This window comes from Microtus pennsylvanicus, chromosome 18 (genome assembly GCF_037038515.1).
Source record: "Microtus pennsylvanicus isolate mMicPen1 chromosome 18, mMicPen1.hap1, whole genome shotgun sequence".
NCBI lineage: Eukaryota > Metazoa > Chordata > Mammalia > Rodentia > Cricetidae > Microtus > Microtus pennsylvanicus.
Genome location: NC_134596.1, coordinates 29,775,511 through 29,789,922, shown reverse-complemented (window position 1 = coordinate 29,789,922; position 14,412 = coordinate 29,775,511). Strand labels below are relative to the sequence as shown.

At 48.8% G+C, this 14,412-nt stretch overlaps 1 protein-coding gene across 2 annotated transcripts in view; it reads left to right on the top strand.

The window, feature by feature from the left end:
- The window catches only part of Homer2 (homer scaffold protein 2), a 98,256-nt gene that overhangs the window by 57,529 nt on the left and 26,315 nt on the right, over nucleotides 1-14,412 (top strand). For both annotated transcript variants that reach the window (XM_075952285.1, XM_075952284.1), the window contains exon 3: nucleotides 9,226-9,357. In XM_075952285.1, the coding sequence (XP_075808400.1) occupies nucleotides 9,226-9,357 (132 nt within the window). The remainder of the gene's footprint in view (nucleotides 1-9,225; nucleotides 9,358-14,412) is intronic.

Genomic DNA, 14,412 nt, shown 5'->3' with positions numbered 1-14,412 from the left:
TAGCTGTGATGGGGTGTAGCTGTGATGGGGTGCAGCTGTGATGGGGTGCAGCTGTGATGGGGGGCAGCTGTGATGGGGGTATAGCTGTGATGGGGGTGTAGCTGTGATGGGGATGGAGCTGTGATGGGGATGGAGCTGTGATGGGGTGTAGCTGTGATGGGGTGTAGCTGTGATGGGGTGTAGCTGTGATGGGGTGTAGCTGTGATGGGGGTGTAGCTGTGATGGGGGTGTAGCTGTGATGGGGTGTAGCTGTGATGGGGGTGTAGCTGTGATGGGGGTGTAGCTGTGATGGGGTGTAGCTGTGATGGGGGTGTAGCTGTGATGGGGTATAGCTGTGATGGGGTGTAGCTGTGATGGGGTGTAGCTGTGATGGGGGTGTAGCTGTGATGGGGTATAGCTGTGATGGGGTGTAGCTGTGATGGGGGTGTAGCTGTGATGGGGGGTAGCTGTGATGGGGGGTAGCTGTGATGGGGGTAGCTGTGATGGGGGTGTAGCTGTGATGGGGTATAGCTGTGATGATGTCAGGTCTGGCTATCCCTGTCTGGGTGTGTATAGAAGGATAGTGAGCAAGGGCCTGGCCACTGCCAAGGGCAAGCCTGTTAACTGCTATTGGGCCACAGAGTTACTGAGCCTAATTCCCAGCTCCTTAGAGCACTGCCGTGAGCCATGAGCCGTGGCTATCACAGTACCCACACGATTTGTGGTGAGTGTGCACAGAACGGCCAGCTCCGTGATGAAGCTCCATCCCCAGAGCATTTGCTAACTGAGCCATCGCAGCCTCAATTTCACTGTGGATTTGGAACTCTTTGTGGACCAAGTTCATCGCTGCCGTCCTTATGAGAAGCTGCCTGTGCCTGTGGGCAGGGCTTGCCTGGTGCAGGTGCTTCTCCCGGGGACTCTGGATGACTCTCCTGCCCTTGGCTCCTGGCTATTTATGGGATCACAGGAAATCTACATTAGCAGAGACCTGAGAGGCCGTCTGTTCTACAGATATTAGCGGTGCTCACTGTGCCAAAAGTTCTGCCTGACCGTGGTGGTTCAAAGGAGAGAAGCAGCTGGAACCCTAGAATGCTTAGGGTATTCTAGGAATGGAAAGTTGCTTTCAGAAAACACAATCAGGAGCCAGTAAGATGGCTCAGCAGGTAAGGGTGCTTGCTGCCAGTCTTTGAAGTCTCGGTTTGGTCCCTGAGACCCACACAATGGAAGGCAAGAGCCAGCTCCCAAAAGTTGTCTTCTGACCTCCATAAATGCACAGTAGCATGCATGTACTTCCTTCCCCCTTTCTTTCTCTCTGTCTCTGTCTCGCACGCAAGTATGCGCGCGCGCGCGCGCGCGCGCACACACACACACACACACACACAAATAGGTGTAATATTAAAAAACAAAAAACAAAGGTTCTATCTTCTCTCCACCATTATAGTTTCCTCTTTTGAAAAAATGTCGAGCCCCTTTAAGAGAGTGAGTTTCTGGAATGTTCAGACCACACAGTAGGTTTTCTATGAATGTCAGATTTCTTTTCTTCCATCTCTGAGGCATGAAGGAGACAAAGGACAGGAAGGAAGCATCTTGCTAATCCACGTTGGGAGCGGGCAGCCACTTCCTGGTTGCTGTAGCGTGTAGCCTCTCGTGTGTAGAACAACTCTCAACTAAGTTCTTCCAGCCTCCAGCTTCATCTTCCCAGCTATCCTTCTTCCAAGACCCTGTCACCGTGTTTGGGGCATCCTAAGAACACTTGATTCAAGTGCCCTGCTGGGACTGGATCTTTCATCAGGGCCCCGTTCCACGTGGAAGTTGCAGAGAGAACTCGGTGTTTGGAGGAGTCGGCAGCCTACCTTACAGCGTGGGATGCCTTACAGAGGAGACCCTCTCCCCACTGGGTGTAGGCTTCTCCCCCAGTCATCTCTTCCCTTGTGCCCTGGAGGCCCAGCTCTTCCCTGTTGTCAGCACGTCCTCATTCTCCTCCCACTCCAGCGCCATCTCTGTTTGTCTTTTGTTTGTCACCTGCTCTTCCTCACTTGTGTCTTGGTGGCAGGTCTCTGCCCCAGGCTTCTTGTCACCTTCCTCTGTGATCTTCCCACTTCTGTGACCCCTTCCTTGCTTGCCCCACAGTCTCCTTGAGCCCCACCTTTCCTCTAAGATTAGATTCTACAAGTACAGCCCCTCTGTCCTCATTGTGACTTGCCAGTGTCTCGGGCTACATCCTCCTCTCACCCTGAAGACGAGCCTCCCTAACAGTTCTGTTACGGGCTTGAGTAACAGTTAACATTGATGTATTAATACTAAAGTGGCCCCTCATGCATCTCCTACTCAGTTGACATAGATCCCATAGCACAAAGGCCCTGTATACAACTCAAAAAGCTCATGGCAGATTGAAAGAAACGCAGCAAAGCACTGAACACACCAACCTACAAATGCCCCAGTTCACACTGTGTTAAACACACCAACCTTCTGAATTCCCCAACTCACACTCATTGAACACACTAACCTTCTGAATGCCCCAGTTCACACTGCATTGAACACACCAACCTACTAAATGCCCCAGTTCATACTCATTGAACACACCAACCTACTGAATGCCCCAGTTCATACTCATTGAACACACTAGCCTACTGAATGCCCCAGTTCACACTGCATTGAACACACCAACCTACTAAATGCCCCAGTTCATACTCATTGAACACACTAGCCTACTGAATGCCCCAGTTCACACTGCATCAAACACACCAGCCTACTGAATGCCCCAGCTCACACTCATTGAACACACCAACCTACTGAATGCCCCAGCTCACACTCATTGAACACACCAACCTACTGACTGCTCCAGCTGAGCTGCACAGGTGCTGTTGTGAAGTGCTGATGTCCACCGTGTGACCACACAGCTGATGGTAGCACACGGCTGCTGTCCAGCAGAGGACCATGCTAGGTATCACCAGCTGGGAAAGATCAAAACTTAGGGGCTTTGGTATAGCTCTTACCTGCACGCCCAATGCCCTGCGTTTCTAACCCAGCACTGCAAAAATACAACAAATAAGAATTTGAAGTATGATTTCTAATGAGTATGAATCGCTTTCATACCATGAGAAAGCCGACGACTCTTAAGTAGAAATATTTTAAATTGGGAACTGACCGTATTCCAGAAGCATGTGTGGGCTTCTCCCTAATCACACGCTCTCCATTGACCCATTAGAGATTTTCCTGTCCTGAAACTGTCCCTTGGTAATGTTGCCATGTGTGTCGTGTGTGTCTGTGTGTGTGTGTATGTTCCAGAGGTTGGAAGGCTTTTCAACAAGCGAGAGAGTAATTTCTTTTATGATCCCTTGCAGCTTTTCTGCTTTTCCTTAGTGGCAAGAAAATGGTCATAGACTATATGTAAATGGTCAGCTGTGACCCAGTAAAACTCTAAAAACATAGTCTGCTTATTGGATTTGGCCTGAAGATTATAGTGTGTTGACCCCTGACGTAAATAGTATGTTGTTTATTTTATCTGGTTCTGGCTTTTATATAATAGACATGCCTTATGTGTTCTTGATGAGATCCTTATAAAGAAGAACAAATGCTGTGTTTCGTGACTGACCCATGGCAATGTCCGCGGCTGTGGTTGATTCTCCTGCTAGACAGCATTTCTTTTTTTTTTTTTTGCAGGTCAATCTTTTTTTTTTATTCTACTCTTTTTTTATTAATTTATTTATTTATTAAAGATTTCTGTCTCTTCCCCGCCACCGGCTCCCATTTCCCTCCCCCTCCCCCAATTAAGTCTCCCCCCAGCCCGAAAAGCAATCAGGGTTCCCTGTCCTGTGGGAAGTCCAAGGAACCCCCACCTCCATCCAGGTCTAGTAAGTTGAGCATCCAAACTGCCTAGGCTCCCACAAAGCCAGTGCTTGCAGTAGGATCAGAAACCCATTGCCATTGTTCTTGAGTTCTCAGTAGTCCTCATTGTCCGCTATGTTCAGAGAGTCTGGTTTTATCCCAGACAACATTTCTTATGGGCATGCTACGGTTCATGATACGCCCGCCCTGCTGGTGGGGGGTGCTGCTTCTGCACACGCTGCCCCGTGAGCACTCCTATACATTCCCCATGCTCAGAAGTGGAGTTGTTAAATATTGAGAACCCAGCCTCATTGCTCCATACTCCTGCCCAAACCCTTGATGGTATCTGACTTACTTTGACTGTGCTGATCATATATTTCCACACTGCTAATAAAGCTGGGCTGGGAAGTTCTGTCTGTCAGTCTTCCCTAGCTCTGTATTCTCCCAGGAGCACGTTATCGCTTGCCCATAACTAAACTGCCCTCAGTCCCTTAAGTTTGCATCTCTTTGTCCTGAACCTCAGGCTGTCCTTCCTGCCCACCCAGCTGCACAGGGCACTCACCATTGTGACCCACAGCAGATTAAAAGGCCTTTTGGAGGGCCTGGAGAGATGGGTCAGTGGTTAAGAGTACTTGACTGCTCTTCTAGAGGTCCTGAGTTCAATTCTCAGCACCCACATGGTAGCTCACAATCTGTAATGGGATCAGATTCCTTCTTCTGGTGTGCATGAAGACAGAATATTCATATACGTAAAGTACATAAATAATTTCTTCTTTTAAAAAAAAGTCTTTTCAGCTGGGTTTGGAGGTACATGTCTATAATCCAACACTTGGAAGTCTAAGTCAGGAGGCTCCCGAGTTCAAGGCCAGCCTGGGCTACAGCAAGGTGCTTTTTAAAAAAACAGAAATGTCGTTTTTCTAAAGGTCTTTCTGTCTGTGCTCACGCTCTTTCCTTCCTTCCTCCATGCCTGAGAAGGGCAAGAGCCAAAGCTCAGAGTCACCAGGAGAAATACAAAGCCTTCTAGGTGCAAACACGGTCAGCCGGGAGGGACAGGCAGAGCCTGGTAGGGGCAGGCGCAGAAGGAGCAGGCCCTACCGGCTGCCACCCAGTCTATCTGAAGGACAAGGCCGTGCAGCCAGGGGCTGTTCCCATGTCAGTGGCAAGAAAAGGAAGAAGATTCCAAGACTGGGGATATTTTGACAGCATGCTCGCAGGGGTGTCATTCTTGCTGCTCCTGCGGAGGTGGATGATCTAGGTTTTCTGGGAGGGTAGCCAGCCAGCTGTCTCACCTACTGCTCTGGCTGCGACGCTGCTCAGACTAACCACCTCGGTAGTTAAAGCACAGGAAAGCGACGCTGTAGTGCTGATTAGTAGCCTTCCTTGCCACCGTTTCTTTTCTCTCCTCCCCTTTCTTTCTTCCTTCCAGATCTAGGAAGTCTCAGAACCTTGGGTAAACGGTTCAGAACCAGCTAAGGCATCTGAAGCCCGCAGGGAGCCAGCGTGAGCAATTCACTTTCCCCCTCCTGGCTCTCCTCCAGCTCGTAGATAAGGGCGCTGGCACCTTCATGCTGACGACAGGGACTGGTAACTACAGACCTTTTAATGAGGAACGAGGAGGATGCTTGCAGCTCCCTCTGCAAAATCCTCACGAGTTCTGCAAGGTCAGCATTTTGTATCCCAAGGACGAACAACCCTTTTGTTACCAGGGAAGTGCACAGTATAATTGTATGGGTAGGAGAATGTCCTGGAGTTAGAGACGGAGACACAGGACCCATGGAGACAGGCGGGAAGGAGACAGGAGGAGTCTGCGGTTATGAGCTGCAGTTCAACAGCTCCTTGTTCTGTTTTCCATGACGTGCTACAGATGGAAGAGGAGGGAGATGAGCAGGTGGCGAGTACTCTTGGAATTCCTGCTTTGAATGAATACAGGGCGTTCCTGGACTTGGAGAGTAGCTGGGCTTAAACCCTGTCCAACAAACTAGACTGGCATTGCCTGAGCCTGGTTTGGCTCAGTAGGCCATGAGCAACAACCTTATGAGAGATTGCATGCTTCCCGTAAACATGACAGAATAATGTCCCAGCACATCGTGAACTGTGTCTGAGTTTGTCCTGACTCAGCACTTAGCTTCTAGGTGAATTATGTAGCTTCTCATGGGCTGGGGTTCTCTCTGGTAACAAGTGGAAGAAATATGACTTTGGGGGGCAGTACTGGGGACATGAACACATGAAGCAAGCACTGTGCTACATCCCTGTCCCCACAAATGTGATTTGAGTGCATCAAAGATCTTTAGAACGTTGAGGGCTAGAAAGACCAAAATTCCAAAGAGATGGGCCCGCTCAGCCAAAATGGGCGGATTTCCTCCTAGAGACATTTGCCAATTCTGGATACAGGCTGACAGCTGGGGCTGGGCCCTGGCAGACATCCTGCTGAGGGAGGGAATCAGCACTTAGCAGTGGCCAAAGAGATGAAACTGAGATTGAGGAACTTCAAAATGGTCGGCTCCCCTCTCCCCCACCCAAGACATTTTCTTAAGTTACAGTGTAAAATACACAAAACCATGAAAGCCTCAGAGAGAGCAGAGAACGGATGCAGGGATAATGGGCTCCGTCAACACCCTGTCACCTGGGCTGTACGCAGAGCTGGGCCCTGCAGAAATGCTTCTATGGATAGAGAGACCAGTGGAGATCTCGACGGTCACATTGCTTAAATGGCAGAGGGCAGACTTGAGTAACCCCAAGCACATGGCGCCTTCACAGTTTGCTAGCTGGGTGGTGGGACATGTGTATAATCCCAGCACTTGGTAGGTAGAGGCAGGGCGTCAGGAGTTCAAGGCCATGCTCAGCTATGTAGAAGGTCTGAAGCCAGTATAGGAGGGTGGCCTAGTTGGGAAGGTCTGTGGAATTAACAAGCTATAAAAGCAAGCTGATGGGGCTGGAGAGATGACTCAGAGGTTAAGAGCATTGCCTGTTCTTCCAAAGGTCCTGAGTTCAATTCCCAGCAACCACATGGTGGCTCACAACCATCTGTAATGGGGTCTAGTGCCCTCTTCTGGCCTGCAGACATACACACAGACAGAATATTGTATACATAATAAATAAATAAATATTAAAAAAAATAAAAGCAAGCTGAAAACTATTTCAAGGATAGTCCTGACTCTCCACAGTCCTTCAGGGCAGAGGAGATAAAGATCTCTCTGTTGAACTCCTTAAAGAGCCTGTCCTAAGTCCAGGAGTGAACCAAAGTTAGACTGAGTCCCATGGGAGCTGACACCCAACCTGACCCAGTCCGGCCCGGAGATGAAGGGATTTCCTGTCTGCCTAATTCATCTAGCCGAGAGGAAGGGGAACATGCTCTGGCAGATGGTCACATTCTATGGAGTCTTTGCATTCAGCATGAGATTTAAAAACAAAAAAGACTAGACCTGCAGAAATCTGGGACCATATGCCTCGAGTCAGGAGGGGAAGCCCAGATAATGAAAGATTCAGAGATGGTCCAGCTGTTAGTGTTTTCATCAAGGATTTTGAAATAAATACATCAATTTATTGAGGAAACAGAGAGGAAATGAACCAAACGGGCAAAGGGAAGACTATCCTCAGAGATTTAGAATATTGATGGATTGGTTTTGATTAAGACAAGATCTCACGAAGTGGACCCTAACTGACCTGGAACTCGATTTGTAAATCAGGGAACCTCAAATTCTCAGAGATCTTTTTGCCTCTACCTCCCAATTGCTGGAATTAAAGGTGTACTCTACCATGCCTGGTTTTGGAATATATTTTTTTCAAATATTGAATATGCTAGATTTTAAAAATAACTCAGTGGAGGCAGGAATGGTGGTGAATCTCAGAACTGGGGAGGCTGAAGAAGGCGGATGGTGAGTTCAAGGCTAGTCAGAGCTACCAAGCAAAACTAGCTAACCAATTAAAACTCCTCCATTCTCTTTGTTCCTCCCTCGCCCCCACCCCCACAAGGTACTGAGTGGGTAGATTTTACAGCAGATATACTATATCAACCACCAAGAAAACAGATCAATTAAAAATGCTCAGATCGGGGCCTGGAGAAATGGCTTAGTGGTGACAAACACATAGTGTTCTTCCTTGGGACCCGTTTTCAAAGCCCAGCACCCATGTTACAGCAGCCTATTACTCCTTCTCCAGCTTCAGGGCACCCAGCACTTTAACTTCCACAGGCACCTATGCTCACAGGCATTCCGTCTTTCCCAACACATATACATAGTTAAAAATAAGAAGTAAATCTTTTTTAAAATGTCTCAATTAAACCACAGAGAACCAAGAGAGAAGGGCAGTGGCAATCGGTCAACATAAAACAGGCCTAACACACTCATAAGGTCTAGTGCAGGCATAGCTGGAGTTGTGGAAAGAGGCAAGGAGAAAAGACGGCACAGGAGCAATCTGTGAAAAGAATGGCTGGGAGCTCCCCAAAGTTGCTAAGTTCATAGGTCAAAGAAGCTGAGCTGATCCCCAAGCAGGATGAATAGGTCTTGCCCTTGAAATCAGTTAACCACGTCCTTCTAACCGCTTGCTGGTCTGTGACCTTGAACAAGCCACTTGACTTTGTTGAGCCTCAGTTTTCCCTTATTTAAAGATAAGATTAGATGAAATAACTTAGAAACTGTTTAGTTTTAAAGAGCTGTTGCAGCGTGGCAAACTCTGAGAAAGCCTGAGAGCCGCGTGCTACGCTCAGGGCAGCCTCTATCTACTGGCATCCAGAGAACCCCTAAGGATATGGATGTGACCAACCCGGGGGCCATCTGGTGAGCACTGCATTGATTGCTTCAGAACATTGGACAGTAACTTCATGGTAGCCAGAAATACAAAGCTAGAAAACACATAGACCGCATGGACCCTCCACTTCTTTCTTCATTTGAGGCCAAGGGGTGGTAACAGCCAGCGCCAGGCCCCTGAGCCATCCCTTACAGTCTCCCCGCTCACACCAGTATGGCTAGTCTACTATTGATTAACCCCCTACCCACGCTCCAGATGGAAATCTTCTCTTTCCCCCTTGGGAAGCAAAGGCTGGCGGAAGTATTAACTGGTTCGGCTGGCTTTTAGAGTGCCTGGGAATTCAAAAGGGAGGTGGGGTGTGGGGGAGGGCCACACATGGCCAGCCTTTAAGGGAACTTTGATACTTGGCATCTGTGAGGCAATAAAACACCAGTTTTGGAAACGGTTCTCAGGTGAGATGTTTTCCTATTGGTTTTATGAAAGGTCTGTCTTGGGCTTCTATTGCGAAGCATCTGGAGTTGCCCTTTGTCGTGGTGTTGTGTCTGCCCTGGTAAGAACAACCCAGGAGCAAATCCAGCAGGACAGAGGAAGCATCCCATAGCCATGGCCTTTGTCGGGAGAAAAGGGTCCGTCCACAGCTAACGCCCTTCCTCTCTGGGCTGTCTCCTGTAGGTGATCATAAACAGCACCATCACCCCGAACATGACGTTCACCAAAACCTCGCAGAAGTTCGGGCAGTGGGCAGATAGCAGAGCCAACACAGTGTTCGGTCTGGGATTCTCCTCAGAGCAGCAGCTCACTAAGGTAAGTGCCTTCCAGTGTGCGGCACTGTGGGTGAGGGGGCCCCTCTCTCAAACAGCTTCAGACTCCTTGAATACAATTTGTGTGTTGTTATTTCTGGTGTAAAGCTAGCCGTGCGGGAGCCGGGATGTGGGAAGAGGCCCGCAGCTCCAATACACTGCTCTGCTTGGGAAAGCATTCCAGCGGCCTGAGGGGCCTCTGGCCATCCTGAAGCTGCAGTCTCCCTAGACTCCCGAGGTTTGCAGCAGCATTGATGGATGAAGGCGTGAGGAGTGGGGCTGGCAGAAGCGTGGCCGTGTGATCTCTCGTCAAGGTCACGCTGGAGAAAGGGCCCAGTGTGACCTGCAGCTCCAAGAGCAAGCTGTTCTCTGTGCTCCGTGATGCTCATGGCTGCATCCTTAATAACTGGACAATCGGTGGGGTCAGAGGTCAGGGTGACTGTGGAGAGCTGGCATGTGTCTTGGATAGGATGTGTGACACTTTCTCCTCTGGCACGTGGCCGGTTTATCTCTGGATAAACTGGATCCTAAGGAGGCTGTACCTGAGCACCCTCCGGGCCCTGAGGCTGTATGGCTCGAAAGATTATCTTCTAAAGAAAGAGTGGGGCCCTCTAAGGGGCAGGCACGCGGAATACGATTGCTTTTAGGTTCTGGTTACACTTGAGCCCGGTAACATTGCTAATCCCAAGTCTCCTTGTCACCAGTTGTGACAAAATTGTCCAGCTCTGTTTCTTCCCCTCCCCTACACCTTTGACCTTGACCCTACACCTTTGACCTTGACCATTTCCCAGGATCCAGTGCAGACCTGGCTCCAGGCCACCTTCCTAGTGTGCTTGGCTCAGTAGGGTGTCCCAAGGCTGTTCCCAGGGGCATCCCATTGTCATTCCAAGGGCAGGAAGCAGCTCTAGCCCTGGCACTGGACGTGTGCTACAGAGGGAAGCTGCAGACACTGGCCAAGTCTTCTCTGATTTGACTCCTAGAAACTGCTTTTGGATGGTCTTGCAGGACATACTGGGGTTTCTAGATTTTATCCTGTGACCTTTGAAGGATTTTAGCCCCAAAAGTAAAGTGATCAGATCTGCATTCCAGATATTCTTTTTCTTTTTTTCCTTTCCTGGAAGCGCGTTGGATTCAGTCCAGGGTAGAGCTGATGACGATTTGAGTAAGAGATGGAGCATTTTTATGAATTTTTAAAAATTGGCAGAACTTTGTCAGACAGATGAGGGGAGGCCAAGACTCTGGGATGATGAGGAACGGATAGTAACAGTGTCTTCTGCAGTGGGGGAGGGGAGCAGAATCAGCTATGGTGCCCGAGAATGAGTGTCCAGGGCCTCTCTCTGAAGTGGAGCAGGGCTTTGTGTGGTTTCCATCCCACAGAGCTGCCTGCTAGAGAGAGGAGATGCCAGGGAGGCCCTTTATCATGCCCAGCACTCACTCCTACACCGTCTTCGTGTCTGCAGGCCTCAGGCTGCTGGGTTAGCATCTAGTCATGTCTGGGCCCATCTTAGCACCCGCTTCTGCTTCTGTCCTGGAGCCCAGGAGAGTCTGAAAGAAGCACTCCTAGCTTCCTGGTCCAATCTCTTTCAGTCCGTAGAGGAAACAAGGTAGTGAGGACAGATAAAGGGGAAAGAAAACATCAGCGAGAAAAAATCAAAAGGAAAGCTCCAAACAGAAGTAGGACAAGGTGTGAAAGTTCAGTTCTTCCTTCCTTGGTCCATGCTACTTCCCGTTCTTCCCAGACAAAGAACACGTCTTGTTATTAAGGAGGAGTGTCCCGTCCTCCTGAGTCACCCGGGGCTCCGGCAGCAGTCTCATCTCTGCTCTGACTGTGGCCTGCCATCATCACAGAGATTTCTGAAGCAAGCTCTCAAATATGTCCTTTGTCCAACATATTTCAAATCAGCGTTTCCTTTCTCTTTGAAGGCAGCGATTAACCACACACTGATAAATTGCCACGAATAGAGGCTAGCAGCCCCGACAAGCGGCAATTAGCTCGCCCAGAGGGAACCTGGGCCTGAGGGGTTCCTGAGGCTTGTGTGCTGGAGAGCAGCTGTGACTCAGTATTCCCGCCTTCTCTGCGCAACCGTGCAGCCGCCCACAGACCTGCAGGGGGATCAGTAATCAGACATTGTGGGCTGGACAATGAAACACCAGTGTGGACATTTTCACTTAGGAAGGCTTTCTGTGAACTTCTCTCTCCAACCCCCAGAAAGAAAATAGATACCTTGTTCTTAGCTTTCATTTAGAAAGTGCGCTCAGCAGCCACAGCCCAGGAAGTACCAGGCGGAAACTTTCTGCTCTATAGACAGGCTTTCCAAAAATAATAAAAGCTGTATATTCCCGAAATGGAATTAGGATCCGTGTGTCCCCTGGAGAAGTCATGATACTTCAGCCTGCTGAGGACTGTTGGGACGGAGTATGCCTTCTCTGCTAGAAAGAAGTCACGGAAAGAGACAAAGGAGGTGGACCAGGGAGAAGAATCGTTAGCATTTTAGTCTCTCTGGCATCTGACCTCACGTGCCCACCATTCTGACTTTGCTTCCTTCTCATTCACTGCAGACAGAGGAAACGTGTTCTTTCAGAAGGGCGAATGGCCCAGAATAGAGTCTGCCCCACTCTATGGCGAATGAATGCTTCTCAACCCACACACCTATGTGATAACTGCCTTCAGCTTTAATATTATAATCTGGGTGTGGTGATTACCTTAACTGTCAACTCGACACAATGGAGAATCAGCTGAGGGGGTCTCCATGAGGGATCATCTGTGTAGGATTGACTTGTGGGTGTGTCTGAAGTGATTGTCTTAATAAGTTCATTGATGGGGGAAGACCCCGTCCACTGTGGGCAGCGCCATTCCCTAGGCAGGGATCCTACCCAGCGTGAGAGTGGGGGAACTGGGCTGAGCACAAGCGAGCAAATGGGCAGGCATTCATTTCTCTCTGCGATGGGCTGTGGATAGAACCAGTTATTCAAGCTCCTGGTGCTGGCGTCCCCGCTGTGATAGGATATAACATGAGACTGTGAGTCAAAATAAACCTTTTCTCCCATAAGTGGCTTCCCCCCCCCCCCCCGGAGTATTTTAACCTCATCAACAAAAACTAAAGTAAGGCAGGGGCCCAATGAGTTGTCTCGGTTGCTACGAGCATCTGCCACCAAGTCTAATGACCTGAATTCAACCCCTGGGCACATGGTAATAGGAGAGAAACAGCTCCTGCGAGCTGTCCTCCAACCTCCACATGCTTGTCATGGTATATGTGTGCACACAATACAAAAAAATGTGATGCATATTTTAAATAAAAATAATCTATAACCCACATATCCCCCAGCATTCCCTTTATTAATTGAGTATAATCTTAAGAGTGTTACCCAGCCTCCTGTCTCCCAGTCGACTGATTTAAAGGCCAGTTTTCTACCTGGGGGCTGTGTTCTTCTAATGTGTTTTAGAGTACTTTTGGCTGCAAGTAACAGAAGAGAATAGGATTATTACATAAAGTGAAGGCAGTATATTGCTCACACCATGTGGTGACTTGGGTAAGAATGGCCCCCGTAGGCTCATCTGTTTGATTGCATAGTCATCAGAGAGTAGCACTATTGGAGAAGGATTAGGAGGCGTGGTCTTATTGGAGGGAGTCTGTCACTGGGGGTGGGCTTTGAGGTTTCAAGCTCACACCAAGCCCAGCATATTTCTCTCTCTCTCTCTGTCTCTGTCTCTCTCTCTGTCTCTCTCTCTCTCTCTCTCTCTCTCTCTCTCTCTCTCTCTCTCTCTCTCTCTCTCTCTGGATCAGCTACTGCTCCAGTGGCATGCCTGCCCCCATGCACCCCACCATGATGATAATGCACTAACCCTCTGAAACTGAAAGCAAGTCCCCAATTAAATGCTTTCTTTTGAAGTGTTAACTTGGTCCTGGTGTCTCTTCATAGCAATACGAGAGTGACTAAAACAATGTATGTGCATGCATATATGTACATATGTATGTATGTATGTGCGTGCATTATGTACATATGTATGTATGTATGTGCGTGCATTATGTACATATGTACATATGTATGTATGTGTGTATTTATGAGACAGGTTTCACTCTGTAGCCTGGACTGGCCTCCGATTTGTCACCCTCTTGCCTCTGCCTTCTGAGTGCTAGGATCCTAGCTGTGCATCACCACGCCTTCCTACCGTGCTGAGGAGAGATCTGCTGGAGGCACGGATGGAAGTTGTCACCAGTTAGGAAGCTGTAGTGCACACCCAGCTCACAGATGGCAGTGACCTGGACCAGAAAACAGTGGCTGTGTCCAAACGGATCCCATTCAGGATATATTGTGAAGGAGGACCCAAGTAGATGCTTCCTTTCCTAAGAGTGGCCTTGGCCGTGGTGTTTCCACAGGGTGACAGAGTGGTGGCAGAGACACCCTGGCTCCAGGCTGTGGGGCCGAAGAGTTTGCTGCCTTTTTTGTTTTGTTTGTTTTACCCTTTGTCAATCATTCTTCTCAAGCTGCACTCAACACATCTGCATTCATGGAAGAAAGCAGAGAGTGGTACCCAACACTCCCTGAGAAACACTGGGACAGGCGTCATCTTTGGCTCCCCTGTCAGCCCTGGGTCCTCAGCCCTGGTCCTCAGCCCACCACACCAAAATAAATAAATAGTAAAGTAGGTGGCCATGATCAGCCTAGACTGCTCCGCTCCTCACTGTTCAGGCAACTGTGAGATTCTGTTAAGCTAATAAAAAAAGAAAACACTCAATTTTTAGTAGGCAGACAATAGGGTTCAGGTCTTCCAGAGCAACCCCACCCCCACCCCAAAGCAGAGGCACGTAAGATCAAACGGTAATAGTCTCATTTTTCATAAATGATGATAATTTTGATTTAAATTGTTACAACTTGAGAAAATGATCTCAGAATTTTAAAAAATGTATTTGGCAGTGTATTTCAGAAAACTCTGTTTTGAATCTCCTTCGATCCATGAGTAGGTGTAAGGAAATATTGTTGGCAGGATGCAGCTGCTACGGGGATTTCTTGCAGGATCAGAGAAAGAGACAGACAGACAAACTAAAAAGTCCAACAT